Genomic DNA, 22,957 nt, shown 5'->3' on the forward strand with positions numbered 1-22,957 from the left:
AGGGAAGCTACTGCCATCACTGAAGACTGAAGCTCCCACAGGAGTGACTTAAAGGATGCTGAAGGTCAAGTTAAAGAAACAGAAAGTAGAATGGCGGTTGTCAGAACATGGGAGGAAGATAAGGGGAAGCTGTTGTTTAAGTGAGTTAGAGTTTCAGTCTGGGAAAAGTTCTGGAAATGGATGGTGGTGGTGGCCTTCCAGGACTGGGGCCATGCTTCATGCCACTGACCTACACACTACAAAATGGTCAGATGGTAAATTATATATACTTTGCTACAATAACATTTTTTAATTGGAGGGCAATGAAAGGTTTCAAGTTTCCAAACTGCTTTCTAAATCATGCTTGTTCTGGGAAGGTCCAGAGGTTAGCTGGAGGGTCAGATGTGGGTGAATTGCTCTGGAAAAGTGAGAGAAAACAAGCAGGTACAGGAAGACCATTAGAAAAAGCTGACAAATGACTGAATGGTAACATGGGAAGGGGTGGACAAAGTACACCTGTTTTAGAATTTGCTTGGGGAAAATGATGGTGTATATCTGAGGTAAAGGGTGTGTGTAAATGATACTCTAGGAAATTTTGATTAAAAAAATGCATAGACCTTCCTTTGGGGCATGAACAACACAGTCGACTACTGTGATTTTGTATGCAACAGCAAATTTTAGATGTTTGATTGCAACATATTATATATTTGTTCTTTTGTATCTTTAGAAGATAATTTTAATTATTGAAGAGGGATGAATGAATTACAACATTTCCAAGTATCTTTTAAAAAGTGTTTATAATTATGAACAAAAGACATCACCAAATAATTAAATGTGGGCCATCTCATTTCATCATTTTAAGAAGTGTACAGTGAAGACAACAATATGAAAAAAGAAAGCGTGAGTGGAGATGAATTAGGAATGGGTGGCACTGCCACAAAAGACTGGAAAGGTTAAGCCATTTGAACAGAACCCTATAGAGAGAAAAGTTTTCCATCAGTTCTACTTTCTCCAAGGATACACAAAGATGAAGACAGAAGAGAGATGACTAAGATATTATATTGGCAAAGGACTTCTTTCTTATAACTTTGGGGAACATAAAACTGCAAGTTGAGTAAAGAAATAAAGAAAATAGATTTACCCATTTCTAAAATATAATCAGACAGATTTGGACTTTTTTCAGAGAACCAAAATATCTCTGAGCTATCTGAAGAACTCACCCTCTGTTCTGTCTCTCATTTTTTTTTATATGGACCTTAAAAAGATCTACTAGGTTGTTTCCACAGATACAAAAACTAGGTTCATCATTTCACTCAAGATTTGGCTACTAAGTATGCTAAAATGACCATTTAAATGCTCAGGTCACACAGTAAATTCAACAATCTTACTCATTATAACAAATCTATCAGCACATCTGTATGAAGAGGTACCAAAGCTTCCTTAATGATTAAGGAATTATCAATATTGAAGGAGAAAAATGTGCTCTCCAGGTGTTAAAATTTAATTGAGTGCATTCATTAGAGACACATTTAAATCTTACATTGATTGCTAAGCATTATTCTAAGAACTTAGAAGAATTAAAAAAATCATCTCTGTATTCAGGGATTCACCTTTAACTAGAAATTTTCTATTTGGATGTCTGTCTACTGACCTATCTACACACACACACACACACACACACACACACACACACACACACACCATCTATAACTGTAAATTAAAAGAGTATGGTGAGTACTTTAATGGAAATCTGAAAAACTGCAATGGGGAAAAATTTGGAAACATCAATACAGCCCATGGGACTGTGGTAATGAGGTCATGGAGCTGGTGAAGGAAAGAGAAAGAAGAGAATTCCATGAAGGTGAAGATTTCATAGAAAAGATAAAGCAATTAGGGCCTCCTCGGGGGTGCAGCGGATTGAGCGCCAGGCTGTGAAGCTGTCCGCAGCCTCTGCAGCGCGGGTTCAATTCCTGGCTGGTGCGGCAGACCCCTCCTGCTGCCCGCTGCTCCCCTCAGCAGTGTCTTTGGTCCTTCTGCCTGTTATGCTCCCCGCTCTGTCTCTGGTGAATTCTCACCCTCCCATGCCTCTGACTGTACCTCAGTTCTTGTATAAATAAATAAATCTTAAAAAAAAAAGATAAAATAATTAACCTCTAAGGCAGAAAAGCAGGAAAGCAGTGTAAGTGGTAGGATGAGGTGGAATGGGAGAGGTGTTAACTCAATTATGACTGGTGGTACAGAAAACATGTTTGTAGAGACAATGCCTGAAAACTTCCCAAATTTGGTGAAGGAAAAAGTTTATAAATTTAAGGAACTCGGCAAACCCAAACAGAATAAACTTAAAGAAACCATATCCATATATACCATCAAGTCACTGAAAATTAAAGGTAAAACCTTGAAAGCAACAATTTAAATGACTGTAGCTCTCTCATCTGAAACCATGGAGTCCAGAAGGTTGTAGAAAACAATTTCAAAATACTGAAACAAAAGAACTATGGAATCTAGATAGCTATGGAATCTAGAATGCTATATCTATCAACTTTGCCTTCAGGAATGACAGTAAAATAAAGACGTTCTTAGATGAAGGAAAATGAAGAGAATTCTTCCCCACTAGATCTGCTTTAAATAAAAAATAACCCAAAATGCTGTCCACAAATCATTGTTAAATGATATCATTGTTAAATGATATCAGAAAAAAATATTAAAAATATATGTATCTTAAAATATACTAAAACAAGTTTTTTAGGTTAAATCAAAATGGTAGAGGGAAGTTTACAAATTCTCAAGTGAAGAAATAGTAACAGAAATGAATATAGAAATGAATAGAAAATAATATATAAGCAAATATAATACTTTTCTCCTTTTAAGTTTTTAAAAATATCAATAGGTATGTCCATTGAAGGCAAAACTTATGACATTGTTCCATGAGAATTTCAACATTTATAGATGTAATAAAAATGAAAAAGTGAGGCATGTAAAATGAAACACTTGGTTGTAAAGTTCATTTATTTAGGTTGGAGTGGCCAAATACTAACCCTAAGTGCACTGTGATAAGTTAGGTGTGTTTTTGTAAAAGCAAGCTCTAAAAACCTCTATGCAAAATATTGTGTAGATATAGTAAATACAATAGAGTAAAAAATCCGATGTGCAAATTAAAATTAGTACTTAGAAAAAAATTCCAGTAAGAGTAAATTTCAATTTTAAAGTTGAAATGTTTGGTCCTCAGTTCTGATGATAAAAAGCAGAGGAGTTATCATGCTTAATACACCAGTGTCCAGCCCATTTGCCCCCAAAGCCAGAGTTACCTGTGAAGTTCTGAGCCTTGAGATGCAGGTCATATAGTTTGTGGATATAGCGTATGTACATCTCTTCCTTGTTCAGCTCAGTCTTATAGAAGTTCTGCAAAAAAAAGAGTACAAGCGTGGACAGTTCCTCAACAGCCATGGCCACAGAATCTCCCTTTTACTCTGCTGATGTTTCATGCCTTGAGCCAAGAGAACTAGATATTTTCATATGAAATTTATGTTTGTTAAACTGATAAAGACTACATTTTTCACGCAAAAGTTTTTTTTTTTTAAATGAAGAGACCTAGTTACATATTTTTCACTCAACACTGCTTTAGACATTACCTAAGAGTTTTTGGATAAGCTGGCAACCCTTGGGGGGTGTTGCTACCACTGATACACAATGCTTTTGTTACTCTCCATTATTTTTTTTTTTTTTTACTTTTACTTTCAAAGGACAATCAGCCTATTTAACTACAATATTTAAAACATAGAACAGGTTAATCTGTTTATCAAATTTTGTCATAGATATTCAGGATACTTTCTCTAATTTCAAATTCCAAGCATAGGTTGTTCAAGCAAAAAAAAAAATGTCTCCAGGATATGTTGGTGAGGATGAACATTGTACAAAGCTCTTTATGGTTAAGGCATTACTCTGACTTTCTTTTGTTGGAATTTAGATGTTTTCAGTATATCCAAAACATGAAGGAATTGGTAACAAGATTTTACTTCAAATTATTATTACAGGGGCATGCTTACTGCAAATATTTTATAGGATTATAAAACCAAGTGTCTGGCTGGATCTCACCAAATTTCTCTTTTAATCACTAGTTATCAAAAATTCAATTTTGAGTTACCTGGACATATTATCTTGGCATTTTAAAGGTATGTTTGTAAGCATCCACAGGTACTCCTTTGTCACATTAGACAGTATTTTAGTCCTCATGGAAATTAGTAAACATAGGAGAAATGTAAATAAAGTTGGATTCTAGCCAAAGCACACTTGTGTGAGACTCTGAAAGAGGCAATTTTAGCGAGGAGAGATTGCTGTTTATTATGATATCTCCCCTTAAGCCACCTGAACTGCCATCACTATTGCTATTGTAGTTTCGACTGAAGATACTTGGTATGTGGAGGAAGGAAAAATGAATGGGGGGGGTGGGGTGGGGATAAATCTGCTGACCTGGAGGAGTGACAGAAGTGGTAGGAAAGGCCAGGAATTTAAAAAATTTCCAAAGCGGATTTAGGTAGAGAGAGCTTCAGTAATAAACTAATACTAGCTAATGTGGATTCTTTATTTATTTATTATTTTTTTATATTTTTACATCATTTTTCATTTTTATACAATGTAGATTCTTGAATTTGACTTGAGTTTGAAACCAGAGGACCTGGCAAATATGTCTTCTGCCCACTACTGAATAGGTGTCCCGTCTTCAATATGAGGACCCTTCTAGCCTTGCAACATGGACATTTAGTTGAATGCATCACAAAGAGTAATTTTTTCCAGTTTCCACCATTACTCTTCCCTTTTTCCTTTTGTCTCCTATAGATCTTGGCATTCTTTAAAAAGCTAAGTAAATAATGTTATTCACTTCTCTCTTATTACAACCAAAATCATTTTAATTAGCAAGAATTGTTGTACCATAAACACAAGTCTAACAATCCCACAGCAGGTTTTTACAATATTAAAGGATGATTTGCTCTAATAGCTATCTGGTAAAAATCAGCCTTCTGTGAGAACAAAATAAGCAATCATCCTGTAAATGAATAGTTCTTAATAAAAAAAAAAAGATTTCTCCAGTTAGAAGATGAGAACCTTTCACCTATGTCTGGCAAAACTTATGACACAAAGAACAAAACAATGATTCCATTTCTTAATATTAGTCATGTCAAAGGTTTGCATTTTTACCAACTTAACACTGCTGTTTAACACTGATCTTGTAAAAGAAGTCAGAGCTCCCCGAAAGACAATCTGAAATTGATCTTTTGAAAAAATTAAAAAAAAAAACTCTAAGAAGAAGAGAATAATTGAACAGATCCATATAACTGCTAGAAAACATCAAGAACTTTCCATTTGGAGTAGAAACAAAAAGGTTAAAGTCAAAATTATATATTTGGTCCTCAATAGTAAGTATTCTGGTCGCAGTTTGAATTAGAAGAGCTTTCACAAGGTTAATATTTTCTGTATGGACTATTCTTGGTCAGTGTAAAGGTAGGAGGATAAATTCTTTGTCTCAAGTGAATACTGATGGGGTCACAGATTTTATTTTATTTAGTCTCTGGCTTATTCCTACTGGGAGACTGAGTAAACACATTTAGGGCAGAGGATTAATTCCTTCATGTGAGGAAATGATCTCTCCTGTTCTATCAGTCAAGGACAAGAACTTAGGATCTACATTTATTTGTTTACCTTGACACAGAAGGCACCATGAAAGGTGATGGAGACAAGGAATGAAGATTTTTTTTTAAAGATAATAGCTTTCCTTTGATATAACTTATAAGACTTTGTGCCTGGAGTTGGGGTAGGGCAAGGATTAAAGAAATAAACTGAGCAGAACTGAAGCATAAAGACATGTGGTTTCCTCCACTGAATACTGATGTACAAGCCGGGATGTGGAAGCAGCTCAGGCTGAAAGAAGCAGCTGGCCAAAAACTGGGGAACTGAAGACAGGAAATTTAACGGGAATGGCTGACCATGAGCAAGGTTAGAAATGAGTGTAAGAAAAGAGGGAGATGGGCCAACCTGGTGAGTTCAGCCTCATGGTCTGGAGGTTACTGTCAGGTCTGATGACAAAAATTATGGAAGAAAGTGCAAAAATCAAGATGTAGCTTAACAGAAGATGCTCAAATCTCACTATTTTTATCAACTGATATTGGAGGTGGAGGTGAACAATTAAATTAAAAATGAGGAGGAAGTGGTGGGTGTGGCAAAGGATATAGTCATATACTCAGAGAAGAACAGGGAAGTAGGAAAACTATTAAGGAAACTGGAAAAAGACAGTCATAAGAAAGCAAAAGTCTTGAACTTTGAAGAGGGGCTGCAAGGGGAATAAACAAAACAAAATAAGACAAGACGTAATCTGAGTGGACAAAACAAAATTTCAAGGTGGTGGCAAACAGAATAAGGTGGCATGTGATAGATGCAAATGATCAGAGTAAGACACGAATGTGTGTTGACAACATGTCATGGACAGGTGACTAGATGGAGAAGATGTAGCAGGTACACACAAGGGATAGTATTCAGCTAGAAGGAAAGATGCAATTCTCTCATTTGCCATAAAATGAAAGCAACTTGAAAGGATTACACAGAGTTAGAAAGACAGAGAGGGCCTCCCTGGTGGTGCATGGGGTTAAGCACCACATTATGAAGCAATCCGAAGCCTCTGCAGCACGAGTTCGATCCCCGGCCCACCAGGGAGCAACCCACATGGTACAGCAGACCTCTCCTGACTCGCCCGGTGCTCCCCTCAGCAGTGTGTTTCAGACGTTCTGCCTGTTTCTGCTCCCCACTCTGTCTCTGGTGAATCCTCTCACCCCCCATGTCTCTGGCCTGTACCCCAGCTCTTGCATGCATAAATAAATCTTTTTTTTTTTTAAAAAAAGAGAGACAAATATTGGATGTTTCACATATATGGGGAATATAAGGAAACAAGCTGAAATGACAAAGCAAAATAAAAATAAACTGTTAACCAAACTGAGGTGAACAGAGGTGAAAAAGTGGGAGTAGGGGAAAGGGTGAAAGAGGTGCACGGGATGGTGGTAGGTATTTTTCTTTTTCCTAGAAAAAGTAAACAGACTTATAAGTACTTCAAATACATGGTGAAGTTCTATTTTGCACAGTAAGAAAAAGAAACCGTGGTGGTCACAAATTTAGAAAGGGAAGCAGTCTCAAAATCCTGTATTTCAATTTTGATTAAGGACAATTACCAAAGGCTCACTTCACTCTGTATGAAAATATGAAAAGAATGGTCAAAGTTATGATTATTCTTCCCCTTGGTGCAAATACCATTCTCTTTAACAGTTATGTGACATTTTAATACAAGTTTTAGTTTTCCCAGGACAGTTCTGGTTTAGCCTGTTATCCCCACCTAATATTTGAATTTACTCTCAACATCAAGTTTGGATGATAAATGCTATGGTCAACCTAGATACAACCCAAACCTTAACAATAGTGGAGTTATAGATTTAATTTGCAAAGAAGACAGTGAAAATTAATGTGTTAAACAAGAAATTGGCATTTGTTCACAAAAGAACAATAATATTTACTGAAATGTAGAAGGAAAATAAGGGGAATGAGAAGAAACTATCTACACAGAAGTAAAAAAAGATATCTGTCTGGAGACATTGTGCTTTTCCCTATGAGAACAAGAAGACTCTAGAGGTAATACCTTGAAGCAATTTTCTGGCATTTAATTCAACCTGAAGCTTGCTATGCTCCTTTTAGAACCATTTCTGATTATTTCTAAGAAACATCTAGATAAAAAAGACAATATGGAGTAAAAACACACAAAACCTAGTATTTCTGTGAAAAACAAACATTAAGATATAAAGAGGAAAAGGGAAACAGTTTACTAACCAGGAGACTAACTGTGCAGCCAATCTTTTTGCCATCTACCTCTCCCATTTTCATGCAGTCCCTAAAAATAAAAAGCAATAGTCAGACTCAGAGCTTCCTTCCTAGAGGTAAATACAGCTTGTTCTTTTAGGGAAAAAAAATTAAGTAGTGTCAGAAACAGGCAGTTTGCTAGTTGTTATCAGATAGACTCTGTTCGCTAGAGAAACTTAAACCCCAGGTTGTGTGTTCTCTAATGAGGTTGGGGTCAGATATTCCTGATCACCAGTTTCTGCTGAGAATTTCAATTGCAGGTTGACTGTCAATAGATGGGGTACAGGGAGAAGGAAAGCAAGTGTGTTGTTATGCACCTCCTCCAGTGGGCTGGGGAGCAGCTGGCAAGCCTTGCCATCAGCAAGGAGGGTGAGGGTTTCATTCTGAAAACAAAACCCCCATGCAGTTAAGTGGGACAAACTGCTTTAACAGTTCAGATAACTTATGAATCAAAAAATTATGTCTCTGAAAGATAGTGACAATGAGTTGCATTCTCTTTCCCCTTTTATAAGAAAGCAGTACACCTGTACAATTCTGTTACATCATTTTCACCCTAAAATGAATGGATTTACTGGTTTTAATGGGCAAGTCTAGATAGCAAAAAAAAGTTCCTTTAATAACAGGACTCTGACCACCCCCTCCATTCACTAAGACTTTGAAAGGACTGTCAAAAGACAAAACAAAACAGAAATGGGGTGGAGGCGAGGGAGAAATAACAATATCAAATATCAGTTCTGAGCTGGCTAGCACAAAGTTCCTTGGTCTGATTATCAATTCTTTAAGTAATGAACCCAAGTGGGATGTTTATCATACTTCAGCTCTTGGATTTTCGAACTGAAGCCCAGCACATCTGGAAAACAGGGGACTCAGCTTACCTGTAATCTAACAACCGCTCCATTAGACGAGTCACAGTGGCAATTAATGAAACGCCACTTTCCCTCCATGTTTCCCGCTCAATTTTCTTTAGTAGACTGGAAAAGAAAGAACCCAGGGCATTTTTAACATTTATTTTTATCAGTCACTATGACAACCATTTTACTTTCATCAGTACCTTAAATGCCTTAGCAACAACTGCAACATCTCACAAGTAGCACAATTTGCAAACAATATCTTACCTAGGATAGGGACCAAATAGTGGAATTCTAATCCAGGAAGCATTGACAAAGCAAATTGATTTTCAGATTATCCAAGTCATAAAATACGAACACATGCACATAATCATATTTTCAAAACACACAGGCACCTTACAGCTCAAAGATCTTTCTTCCTAGCTTCTCTCTTATACCGAGAGACTTGCCTTACACATCAGATAACTCTGCGAAAGCAAAAACAGGAGCACCTCTAAGTTTACTTTTAAGTAAGATCTTGCTGTATTCACAGAAAAATGTTTTCCTACCTCTCACTGGAATGCATCTTCATCCAAGCAATTTTACTGCAATGCCACTGCTACAGGAAAATCCTTGTACAGACGGTGTGACGTTTTGCGTTTTTTCCTTTCACTTAACATTTGCCCACTCAATACATATTGTACTATCTGTGCACTCACTCAACAGTTTCATTCATTTTGTCATTAATCACAGAGGATTTTGTATGTGGTTGTTAGAGCAGATTGATGACAAGTACCAAACCACATCTCTCCTCCTACATTTTCTCTTATCTTAAGCACCTTGGAGCAGAGGCACTATGTAAACACAAAATAATAACGATCATAATAATTAAGATGTTTTACTTTCACTCTCGGCAAATGCATCATATACTTGGCAAAGCCTTTATGTTTAAACTTTCTACTTAAGATAAAAGAATATAAACATTGAATTTAATGATTATCATTTCTGTCGAAAATTTGTTTCACTTTCATCTTGATTTAGGAATAACAGAAGATATTTTTTACAAGTATAACCTAAGTGTATCATGTATCATGGAAAAATTAATGTTAAAGAAAAAAACTATTTTGTCAGTTGTTTTTTTTTTTTTGTCTGTAGCTACATTCTCTCCTAATTTTCCTACTCACTCCCCAACTCCTGTTTTTGCCATTCCAGCACCCCACCTTTTATCTGTCTCCTCATCTGTTGGCTGATCATCTATTTTCCTGGTTTATTTTGAACTGTTTCCTAGATTAAGAGGCAGAGAAGTAGTATATGAAGGGATGGAGGAGCTTGCCATGACAAATCCCCCTGGGGAAACGTCCCCTACTTTGTTTAAAATGTGTTTTCTTTTTTAAAACTTCTGAATAGCACCTGTTTCCAACTTAAATGCCAAATTGGTATTGAACCAAACACTCAAATGAAAATCTGCCTGCCAAAGCAATACAAGATGAAGTAGAAAATTTCCCAAGTGACAACCCACACCTCATATACTTTAGAGGCTGAAAAACAAAGAACTCAAGTTAAGTAATAATTCTAAAAATATATGGAGACTTCTTTTCTGGGCATGAGTTTCATTAATTTGCACGGCCTCCTCCTGCAGTAAGAAATCAGAGCTACATAATCCTCTTGTGAAAAGAGGCAGAGCTTTGCAGAAGCTGTTTTCTTGACTAACTCAAGACCCACATGTTAAGACTAAGTCTAGAACCAATAGGTCTGTTTTCTCAGCCAGGCTTGTTCTTTCCCAGAAAGTCTTTCCTCTCAGTTTACCCAATGTAAACAGAGAAGGGGAGGCCATCAGCAGAAAGGGAACAGTCTATCTAGGTAACTTGGGTGACTGGGTCTTTTAATTTTGTCTAAAATCAGACATACATGCTATGCTGAGTACAGAGAGAACTCATCTAATAAAGTGAAAGGTGACTAACTGAGCAATGGACCTCCATAACATTGGGGATCGGAATAAACTACAGTTCTCCAAGATGATATTTTGCTCACCAGGCTTTTACTATATGGTAGGTTATGGGAGGGCAGATAGAGTTGTCCTTCAATCTACCTTTCACTGTATCATAACAGGATTGTGTAGAAGCCATCACTCTTATATAAACCACCTGTGACTGTACATGCTCTCCCTAATCCAAAGGGAAGCGTTAGATACCTACATGTGCATGCAACATAGCTAATCCTGTTTCAAAACTATAATTAAATGTGTGATCACGAAATGAAGATCTCTGAAATGATTTGGAAGCTTAGTTGTTTAGAGCCATGTGTAAGAAAGCAGAATAAAGGTCTAGGGAAAGAACCGTGATAGATCATGTCCTCCCCCAAGACTGAAGAGCCCTACTGTGTGCTCCTACACTCACTGCGGTATCCCCAGTCCTAGAAGAATGCTGTTACAGAGAGATGCTCTAAAAATAAAACCAAATGAGTGAATCAAGTGGAGCAGGAGGAAGCAGAACTCAGTTCAGATACTCTGTTTTGGTTATATATTATGTTGGCATCCACAATTCACAATTTAGCACCATCAAAAATAAGTCCTGACTTCCACTTATTTAAAAAAGACACAGTAAATGATGATAATATCAGGGGCTAGGGAAAGAGGAGTTGAGTTCTTAGGAAGAAAGGTATTATAAAAATTTAAAGTATCATTTTGAGGAGGCTATTTTGGCAAGTACAACATTATCAGGAAGCAGTCAGCTACTTCCAGTTTCTGAGCAAATTTTGTGAAGTTTCAGGCATGAATTACAGAGAACAAATGAGAGAATCTGCACCATAACGGTATGCGTTCCTAATCATAATGTGTGCAGTGACTCTATTTGATTATACTAATTCATTGTCATTACTCTTGCCAAAAAAGCATTTTATTGTTTCCTGAAATACAGTTAGGTTTTCACTTTCTTTTTTCAGTCCTGGTTGAGTCCTGGTAGTCATGATATTGTCTCTTTAGATTTGATTTATTCCCATTATGCTGATCATAAAAGCATGGAAGAAAAATATTTATAGTAACTTTTCTAGTAATATATTAAAAATCAACAGAAAACTAAAAATATCTCCAGTAAATGAATCAGGAAACTTAAAATAGTACTAATTATAGTGACTTAATGTTTTAATTATTGGTTTGAGTCTAATGTGAAGGTACATCTTCTATTTCAAAGTCATATTTATACCCAAGCAATCCAACTTGCATGCTATCAAGCCTTTATAAAGGCAGATAAGAGGCACTATAGAACTATGTATTTATTAATCTTTTGAATTTATTATAAATAATTAATCACAAATCTCAAGAGATTCATTTCACTGAGTGCCTTCTCATTTTAGTTCTTTGTTCAAACCAAAGACCAGTAACTGAAATGAGAGCAGTTTTCAAATGCAATTCATTATATTGGATGAGGTTTTAATCAGAACTCTTGCTAAACTCCAGCTGTCATGAAAGACAGACACTTTGTATGTTAGAATGAATGAAAGCTTGGTGAATAATTATTAAAAGTTCCAGTTTAATTATGGTAACAGAAGAAAATGGTGTTGTTCAGGATTTAGTACAAAGAATGTGTTTTATCATCCACCCCCACCACATGAAATCTGTATACCCTTTCTTGACTTTTCCATTTAATATAATTTTCTTGAAAGTTCTAAGGATGATTTTGAATCAGGCAAGTTGAGATATATCAGTCACTAATACTTTTTAGACCTATAGGCTCTAAGATCATAAAATGAATTAGAGAATTTTGCATTTGCAATCAGCATGGAAGAATTTTTTAAGTTTTAGGTGATACTCAGGCATATACAAGTACATTTTGTCAGACAAATTTATTGCTAACCTGTTTTTGCACTTAAGAAATATTTGCATTTTCCAAGCACAATGAGCTAGCTATTCCTTCAAGAAGAAACATTTATAAGTATTCTGTGTTTGAAAATGACCAAGATCTATGACAGTCACAGAGAATACAAGTGTGGAAACTGCACTAAACCATTCTTATTGTCCTTTCTGGCTATTTCACACAGTGAATGAATACTTGGCATAAGCAACTGGTCCTGTGACTGTGCTCATATTCTATTGGTGGGGACAATCTCAAGGTCCCTTACAACATTCCATTATTTCTCTATTCTCCTTACAAATCCTAACTACAGAATTTACTAAAAGTGATTTGCTTCTGTGCTATTCTGATAAGAAACATTTAGGAAGCAATTAATAATGTTGAGTGAGCAATGGGTATCTATGAATTAAATCAAGTATTGAAGAACAGATGCAAACCAGCTTATTTTTTCCAACAGAAAATAAGCCAAGGTTATCTTGCTTTTGGAAAATACTGCATATAAACATGCACCCACACCATCACTTTTCCTTTCCCCACTCTTAACCTACTTAAAATCATCATCTTGCAGGCAAGGTTTTAAAATGATTAGGCATAAAAGAGTGAGATTTGTTATGAAACACATGAGACCTGTCCTAATCTGAGATTAAAAGGAGACATGTCTAATTATTAACATAATATGATCCATTCACCAGATTTAGGCAATTATCCTTTATTTCACACTCCACAAAGACAAAGCACTGCTGTGAGACCCAAGCTATCAGTTGTAGTTCTCAGCTGCTTAGCACTGACACCAAATCCCCTGAATAGAATCAACTTGAGATAAACATATTACTCACATACTGTTGAAGAGTTCACGGTATGTTTCATCACCTTTGCCTTCTGACATCAGACTATCCAGTTTGTCAATTAGCTTGGCTTCCACCTGAAACATAGCCAAATATTACTCTCTTTCCCTCCCTTCGCTTGTAGGATTTCTAAGCAAATGAAATATTTATATCTGCAAGGGAAAAAGCCACAGTTAGTTATGAGAAAGTGACATTATCTGCTGTGGTTAACCACAGACACCCCCCCTTGGAATTATAGAAGATTATTTAGATGGAGCAATGTAACTTCAAACTCCTGGCAAGGTAGCATTTGCTGCTGCCAAAGACAACTATCTATTTGTTGATTCAAACACAAATGTTTGCAGCTCAGCTTGACTGTTTGGATTCTTTTTCAGGAGCTGTAAAAATTGGAAAGCCCAATTTTTTTTTTTAAATCACTGTGTGTGTGATATATATATACAGACACACACACATATATGTGTATATAGATGTATGTATGTATGTATATATATAATAATATCAGTAAACTAACATATCCACAAACGTTACTTTAAATCTTTGATGTGTTTAAAATCTATTTTTTTCTGACAACAGTTTAAGGTTGCACTAAATCTTTGCTGAAGTTGAGAACTTGTCCTATCCTTGTACAGATGGTAAATCCATAGAAATAGTCTAAGTCAGCAATAAGCAGCATGAGAAAGGACATGTTTCCTGAAAACTCTAGTCAAAACATTTATACTTTCAAGAATGTAAATCCTTTAGGACTTGAATATAAGGAAGGCAGGAATCCCTTCATCTAGCTGAGGCAGCAGAAATGACAGAAAGTAAAAAAACCCTTCCATGTCCAGATAGTTGAACAAGTAGGGATTGGGAGGAATATTTGCTATTGCCCAAGGAGTAAGCCTATATATCCCTTTGAGTTAAATACTAATAAAAGAATAAAGACCAATACAATTTAAAAACTGCCTTTCATTCACCTGTTAGCTTTCTTGAAAATTAATGTAGATAGTGGCACAGGTAACATGTCATGCTTTTAGGGACTGGAGGGTTCTATGGATGCATTCCATTTGCTAGTACAGTTGATAACCATTCCTAAGATTTGAGAGTGGCTTGTTTTAGAGAAGCAGGAAGGAAGGTCAAATTCTTCATGCAGATTAGTACAGAGACTGTGTGGACACATAGAACATCTACATTTCCTACCTGAGTGACTTGACATGGCAAAAGCAGCTGATTTCTTATGAGATCTGGTTTTATAATAAGAACATCTGTCTTTCCAGGAGTGGGGCAGAGCTATTAGAACCGATGTCAGTGAGGAATGATAGGCTCATCTCCTTGGAATTTCCTTTGTAAGAATTTCCACTGCTTTCCCCTTTAAATTAATTCTCAATGCTTCAAGCAAAGAGGCATAAAACATATTGCAAATCAAATGTCAAAGCTAAGCCATTTACCAAATACAATATGCCCAGCACTGAGAGCTCAATGAGCGAGAATTATTAACCCTGTGATTCCTCTGTATTGTGTCCCACTGGAAGCAAATAAACTCTCTACCAGTTCTTAACATGACACCTTAGAAATCACAGCATTTTAAGGAAGTTTTTAGAAAGGGGATGATGGTTTTTCAGGGCTTTCCTGGGGACTCAGAGGAACACAGAATCAGCAAATGTCCAAGGCTATGTGCCCTGGAAGTGGGCAGGCCAGGCTGGAATGTCAGTCCTTGGAGAGCTGGTTCTGTGCTCATTTCTCAAGTCAAAGCTGAATCTGGGAGCCTAGAGATGTTCCAGGAGAACTGAGACTCTTCCAGCTGCCCAGAGAGGCTCAGAGGAGCAGATCTGCCCACCTGTTTGAAGTTGCCGCTCCGCCTCTGCTCCCAGTCCATCATATCATGAAAAATAGGAATCATGACATTGCGGAGATCTGGCTGGGGTATCAAGGTCACTTCCAGGAAGGGGCCAATCAGGGCAGGGATGAAATGAAGCTTGTGTTCTCCTAAGTTGGATAAAACAATTGAGTTTCAGTATATTCAGTCTGAATGTAAATCACGATTATAAAATTTGTTTAAAACTATGGCTACATGTATATTCAACTATAGTTGTTTCCCAGAGCAAGAATATCTCCTTAAGCAGATAGAGAAATAGTCCATTTCCATGTGTCAATACTTCTCCATCATTTTTTAGTAAAAAAGTAGAGATTTACATTTTTAAGTTTTTAAAAAAGCCATAAGTAAACATTATATAAATTGGGAATTATGGTTATTATACTTCACACACTAAAATTATTATGCAGCCATGAATAATGAGGTTGCAGAAGGATAATACATATGAAATTTTTTAAAATTTTTTTAAAATTTGTTTATTAGCATTTTTAAATTTTATTCTATATATTTTTATATCATTTTTCATTTTTGCACAATGTGTGCATTTTCATCTTGATTATATTCCCCATACAATTCCCACCCCCTTATTTTGACCTTAATCCCTCCCGCCTTCCCCCAACCACCATAGTGTGTCTCTGGTTTATAGTTACTTGTTGATTTTGATTTTTACTTTATTATAATTAGTCTCTTTCCTGGTCCTTTATTTAGGTTTTATAAATTCCTGCTATGAATGAGACCATGCGGCATTTTTCTTTTTTTTTCTGGCTTATTTCGCTGAGCATGATCCCTTCTGCTCCATCCATGTTGCTATATACACAATGGAATATTAGCAATCAAAAAAGATAAACGGATGAATTTTTAATATAATTAAATGAAAAAGGTATAATACATTACAGACAGGGACCTCCCCTGGTGGCGCAGTGGTTGAGCGCTGGGCTGCAAAGCTGCCCGCAGCCTCTGCAGCGCCAGTTCGATCCCCGGCCGCCGGGTAGGGTCCCACATGGCACGCAGACCTCTCCTGCCACGCCCGCTGCTTCCCTCAGCAGTGTATTTCGTCAGTCTGCCTGTTCTGTTCCCTGCTCTGGCTCTGGTGAATTCTCTCACCCTCCCACACTTCTGACTATACCCAGTGCTTGTATAAATAAATAAATCTTTAAAAAAAAATACATTACAGACAGGTACATCTTTTATTAAATAGTCTAGAAGATTATATGCCCTAATGGTAATTACAGGGTTATCTCTGAGTAAGATTTTTTATATGAAAAAGGTGTCTGTCTTTATGTATCTTCTTGTTTATTATTCATAATAGTCTAAATAAAAAGTAAATGGTCATCCAAAACTGTATTAACACATAAGTTTTCTGAACTCTTGCCACTTTTAGAGTTACATACATCACATTAATTTCATTTTTTCCATTTTGTTCTTTGTAGCAGGAGGCATTAAGGTGGCCACAGATCTCAGACATACATATGTCCAGAGTACAAATATATGGTTAAAGTTTATGTTGACTTTAGTGGGATTTTTACAGGCGAGAGATATGAAAGGATTTGGAAGAAATGGTGGGTGGAACTCGCTGCCCCATTATCAGGATTAGAGGCGGGCAGACTCAAGTGACAATTTGTGATGTGACTGTTTTTGTGTAAGTGGAGATGCCTTGGTATATATGCACAGTAGTGAGAACATGGGCCCCGTCCCTTTACTCCATGCTGCGAGACAAATGCAGGACACCATTCAAAGGTCCTGGCCTGTCTGAAAATCCCTTTACATCACTGCTATCACTCATTCTCCCAGGTTTCATCAAAAGTAAAAAATTGTTTCTCATCATCGGCTAACTGATCCATCCAATTATGTGTGAGGAAGAAAAGTGGCTTGTCATTCCTTTTGCTTTCCTTCCTTTATTTTTGATTCAGGAAATATTTTATTTTCCTAAAGGACTATTTAGATTTCCCCATCAGCACAAAAATACCTTCCTGTTAAACATTGAAAGAAACTTCCTTATTAATCTAAGCTGAATATTTTCCTTTAAAAGAGTAAATACTTTCAACATGGACAAAGCCTTTGCGGCAAATATATAGAAACATCAATTCATAGTTCTTCCCCCTGTATTTCCACTGTCTTCTCAACATACACATTTAAGCAGGGAACTGGCAGCTACCATTTGTAATTCCTTTCCTAGGTTATTTTTGTCTGGGTAGAAAGTAGAAGCCACCTGAACTCAATCACTCTTACTGTCATTTGCAAAAAGCCGAAACCTACTCAGCGCTGATTCAAAATGTCCTGGAAAGTCAGGGGAAGAGAAAAGTGGGAAGAAGATCTGTGTAGGGAAGACAAAATCAGGCAATCCTGAAATTAACAGGTTTATACCTATTTTATGGCCCTAACCCAGAAAAGATAGGGGCTCAAAATCTTGCCCAGTGACTCTACTACAGCAAGGTACTGGAGGAAAAAGACCATGTATGCAGGGTGATGTTCATCTTGGCACATGGCTAAGAACCTGAGGGCCTCCCTGCTGCCTTGATGCTGTATAAGACCCCCAAAATTTGCAGACCTTTTTGGAGTGTGTGGGGAAAGCAGGATGGGAGAGGCAGGTATTATAAAATCAAATCAAATTTCCTGGCGGTCCAAAGAGTTCTCCCATGCCTACATTGATGGAATGAAACTCAGAGCTGTTACAATACAATCTTCCTTTCTGATCTTCCCTGAGTCTGGCATCCTTTGACTTCTCTAATGAAAAACATCACTAGCACACTCTTATTTACCATCATTTGTCTGAGTATTTTTGACTCTCTTCTTAAAAAAAGCTCTCCCATTTATAGACACCTTATAACCCAATTTTCTCCTTTTAAAATCTTCTACTATGAAAAACCTCAAATGTACATAAAATCACAAGGAATATTAACATCCCATTTTACTAAATACTAACACATACCTGGTATTTAGCTTTAATCATTAGCAATGTTTTTGCTTATCTTGTGTATCTATCACCCTGACAGTTTTTTTCCCTAGGGTATTTTAACACAATTCTGAGGAATTATATCATTCTTCTTGCACATACATCAGTAAGCATCTCTGACAGGAAGGACATTTAATAAATAGAAAATGACAATGGCTTCATTATACCCAACAAAAGCAAACAATAACTCCTGAAATCAATCTAAAATCCAGACTAAATTAAAATTTCCCTGATTGTCTTGAAACATTTCATTTCCAGTTGGTTTCTTTCAAGACCATCCCAACAAGGTGTATACACTACACCTTCTGTCCTGACTTTTGATCAACAGTAGAAAAACCACACCTACAATTAAATCATTGTCAGGAATTTCTGAGGATGGCCTTATTCGCTGAAAACACACTTTGAGAACACAGAATCTGTACAAACCAGCACAGACTCTCCAACCACAGAAAATTTAATTCCTACCTAATCAGCAAAGCAAAATCTTGAGCTATGTATGGCAACAGCAAAATAAACTTCATTTAAATGATTTCTTTTTAAACTGCAGATTTAGTATACATTCCCCATTGCTAATTGTTAACCACATGGTCTTGTTTTGAAGTAGTTAGGGCACCTGCTACTGAGGCTGCTGGAGATTTATATTTATGCACACAGAACAGCCTGCTAGGGAAGTATTGATTTTTCTACAGCAGTTACAAGACGCTGTGTTTGCAAATGTGGAATTAAAAAAAGCCCACTTTATACTTAGTAAGAATGATAGTTCAACTAAAAATAGAAAGAAAAAATTTAGCCTGGGGGCAAGTTGAATGCCAAAGGTGAGATACTGTAGTAAAGATGAATCTCTTTCCTTCTTTGTGGACTACTCTTGCAAGTGTAGGTACAAATGTATAAAATTTGGGGGAGATACACATGCTCCATCCCCTTTCTTGACAGAACATTTTTACTCTCTGTACTTAGAAAATAAAAATGCCAAGGACCAACACATTTAATAAAAGTTGTTCGCATATCATTTATTTGGTTTTTACTCATCAAAAATAAATTGTAATAAGCCAGAAGGAAAAAGAAAAATATCGGATGGTTTCACTTATAGCAGGAATATAGGGGAACCAAGTAAGACATCAGTGTAAAAAAAAAATAACAGTATAAAACACAACAAAGCCAAAACAGACAATTATATATCAGAGACATAGTGAAGAGGAGGAGGTGGAAGAGAGATCAGAGAGAGGGAGGGAGGAAGGAGCACAGGGGACTGAGGTGATGGTGCATGGGTGCCTTGGGGAAGGAAACCCTATGGGGACTACACCTGAGGGGATGGGGGGAAGAAAATAAAGAAAAAGAAAAAAGTTAAAATAACCACAAATACCATCTCACACTCATTAGGGTGCGACTCTCAGAAAAATAGAAAGTAATGAGCGTTGACAAAGAAGTGGAGCAAATGGAACCCTTGAGCATTGTCAGCAGGGATGAAAAATGCTGCAGATGTGGAAAGCAGTATGGCAACTCCCCCCAATATTCACTGCAGAATTACCACATGATCCATTGCTCATAGGAAAGTTTAGGGGACAGAAAGGCTATGGTTGAAATTGGTTTCTATGGTTTTGTTAATAAAGACAGACAAGTCATTAAATCACACGATCCTTTTTTTCCTTGTCCTTATAGCAAAATGAGAAAACAACTTATTTTTACCATGGAAGAATCTCCACACTTACAAGGTAACAATGAGCAAAATCTGATTTAAAGATATTGTCCAGTAAAATTTGTTTTTCCCAAATTTGACCAACTGGACAGTTTCAAGTACTTTACTAACTCTGGACATTTCTTCCCCTCAATTTATTCTCTAAAATATTTTGTATCTATTAGAAATGAGTGAGTTATCTCGATTTATAAAATAACAAAAACCCTCTTGCCTTATTTAAACATGGTGACTTTATCTTCAGCAAGCATTTTCCTCTTGCACATAAGTTGAACAAAAAGTTTAAAACTTAAAATTTGAAAACAAGTTCTTAGCAACAGGCATGGACCATTTGTCTTGTATCTTCCCCTACCCCAACCCCCATTTGCACATAAGCCAGTGCTTCATGAATTATATTAAATTGATCAGTCTGTTCCATTAAAAAATGCAAATCCATAATTATCTGAATACATTCTCCGTTAGCATTCAAAACACCCGATATGACTTATTTATAGGCAAACCAAATTATAACAAAAGAATTTTGATATTCCTAAGTAACAAACTGACTTAAGATCTATTAAGGATGTTAAAATAGTACCCTGAATACTTAATTTTATTATTGTTTTGAAAATATATATATTGAAAGAGAGGTTTTTACATTTCTAAACATTTTCCTATTCTAGGTGTTGTACAATGGCAACGACCTTTAAAATTCATGGTATGTTTTGGAAGCCTCAGAAAAGTCAGGATACAACTCTAGGGAAATAATTCAGAAACCACGGAATGAAGCTACTTGAACTATGTCATGCTGGGGCTTCATAGTTGAGTATAATGAGCCTTTTCATGTATTTTTTTAAACTTGAATATACTCTGCAATTTCATACTACTTGAAGGGCATTTTTGAATAAAATTTTCAATCCATAAGACTCTTGGATAAAACTCTCCCTGACCACCCCTTCCTCCCAGTCCCCATAATGTTTTGACCTTAATGTAACATCTGACAGGCAAACAGTTCTCCAAATACCAAATGACTGGATTTCAGGGGTATTTTTCAGGTTAGAAAGCTTTGAAATTCTGCTATTAGGAAATCTTTCAAAAATATGTAGAACTTCTGAAACAAAATTATCATCAATTTAAAGTAAGCATTTTCTAACAAGTGCTAGAACTGTGCTGGAGCTAGGCTCCAGGGTTGTGAGAATGAAGCTGGGATAGCATCTATAGTAGTGCTTGTCATTCTTTAGTCAAGTGCTTAAGAATCACATAGAGAACTTGTTAAATTCAGGCTATCGTACTCCACACTGAGAGACTGTTTCTGTAGCCCTGGGGTGAAGCCAGTGAATCTGAATTTCTTACAAGCTTCCAGGTGCTGCTGTTGCCACTGCTCTATGACAGAACTGTTCTAGAATACTGGCATGGTAATGTACTATGTGGATCAATATGCTCCAGACACTGTCCATGTTCTCCAGATTTTGAAAGAAAAAGGAGAGATATAATAAAACGCCAAAACCAGAGAGGTTGTTCTAAAGGAAAAAGAGAGGGCATGAGCTTATGAAGTTTAATGATAGCTTTAGGGAGACTAAGGGGGGTGGGGGCAGCTTCATTTAGTAAGCCAAAGGTTATGGCCCTAAATACAAAGTTATCCTGACTTGGATAAAGATTTATGTGGAAATAATCATGCAAGGAAATGCTAAGATTCATTTAGAGAAGGAAACCTGCCACATTTTCTAACATTCTGGTAACCCAACCAGATCTGTTTTAGTCTTTTAATTGGAGCTCTGACAAGAACCTAAACAGCCACAACAGCATTTCATTGCCTCATTCTTTGGAAAACATCTGGCCAAATTAATGCCAAATGTGTCAATAGTATGGACAGTACACAGACCTTGATTTGCTCTGTAATGAGGAAAATACAAAGACTGAGAGAGCACCCTTCAAATAAAACTCATATTTGATTCTATTTTTGAGATGGATCTAAAGATATCTTCTGGACTTCCGACTGGGTTTCGATAGTTGGGGTTGTTTTCAAGATGCGAACTCATTTTTTTTTTTCCTGAAGTTACCAACAATCATTGAATATTGGGCTAAATTATAGATAACAAGACTTCCTGAGGGATATACATATTCTAGTGACAAGTCACTGTCAGACAGAAAGTAAATGATAATCATTCTATTTTCACTTGCAGAAAACAAATCCTGCCATTTCTAAGTTCTGTTTGAATGAGCCCAAGAGAAAAGATACTTTCAGGTCATCACATATTCAGTTCAAATAGATTCATGACTTTAATAAATCACAAGGAAGACTTACAGTATAATACTAGTAAACGAATACTGTAAACTTGCATAGCTAACAAAATTAAATACAGTATGAACCTCGGGAAAGAAAGTCCATGATAGTGAGATTTTAAACCAATTTATTTTCCAAATATTATTCTTTTCTTTGCAGCCAGTGTCATAGGTTTGCTGGAATAAATATGCTCTATCTATTGTAGCAGACAAACAAAATTGGATTTAATAGTTTCTTAGCAACTGCAGATGCTTTTATGTCTATTTTCCTTCTGATATAGGTCAATGATTTCAAGATTTTAAGAGTACTGATGCTCAAGTCAAGGTTTCATGAAGTTTAATCTGAATTTGTTATGACTCTTAACCTCATTTCTGAGTTCTAGAAATTTTGAATCATTATAACTCCGATTCTGAAAGGTTAGCTCACTGTATTATTGGAGCAATGCTTGATTATGAAATTTATCATCCAATAACAATGAAATGCACAAAGGTAAACTGATTTTTTTCAGACAGACACCAATATAAAGAATTAATTGTAACCTTATTCAATGCCAAAGTTTCAACTGCTTTCTATATTTTCACTGATTTAGACATTTGATTTCAAATGCTGTCATGATAAAATGCCCTTCTTCATTTGTATACCTCAAAAATTCAGTGATGAGCTACACCCTGCAGGTGGTTTTTCTTGTCATGACTTACCTAAGTTTTGCCACATGCTGAAAATTTCACAGCCCATTGTTACTCGCATGTCACCATACCTGAAATAGGACAAAAACCAAACCTGATACAAAGCTTCCAGAACAAAGAA

General features: G+C 36.3%; 1 protein-coding gene across 2 annotated transcripts in view; it reads right to left on the reverse strand.

Moving 5' to 3' along the window:
• DOCK4 (dedicator of cytokinesis 4) overlaps positions 1-22,957 on the reverse strand; it is a gene marked incomplete at both ends in the record, with an annotated part of 364,189 nt that overhangs the window by 33,942 nt on the left and 307,290 nt on the right. Inside the window, 7 exons of one of the 2 annotated variants that reach the window (XM_084230775.1) lie at positions 3,285-3,378; positions 7,840-7,900; positions 8,745-8,840; positions 8,985-9,011; positions 13,381-13,466; positions 15,206-15,354; positions 22,849-22,907. In XM_084230775.1, the coding sequence (XP_084086901.1) occupies positions 3,285-3,378; positions 7,840-7,900; positions 8,745-8,840; positions 8,985-9,011; positions 13,381-13,466; positions 15,206-15,354; positions 22,849-22,907 (572 nt within the window). The remainder of the gene's footprint in view (positions 1-3,284; positions 3,379-7,839; positions 7,901-8,744; positions 8,841-8,984; positions 9,012-13,380; positions 13,467-15,205; positions 15,355-22,848; positions 22,908-22,957) is intronic. The other variant, XM_084230776.1, reaches the window with a different exon arrangement.

This window comes from Talpa europaea (genome assembly GCF_964194135.1).
Source record: "Talpa europaea genome assembly, chromosome: 3".
Lineage (NCBI taxonomy): Eukaryota > Metazoa > Chordata > Mammalia > Eulipotyphla > Talpidae > Talpa > Talpa europaea.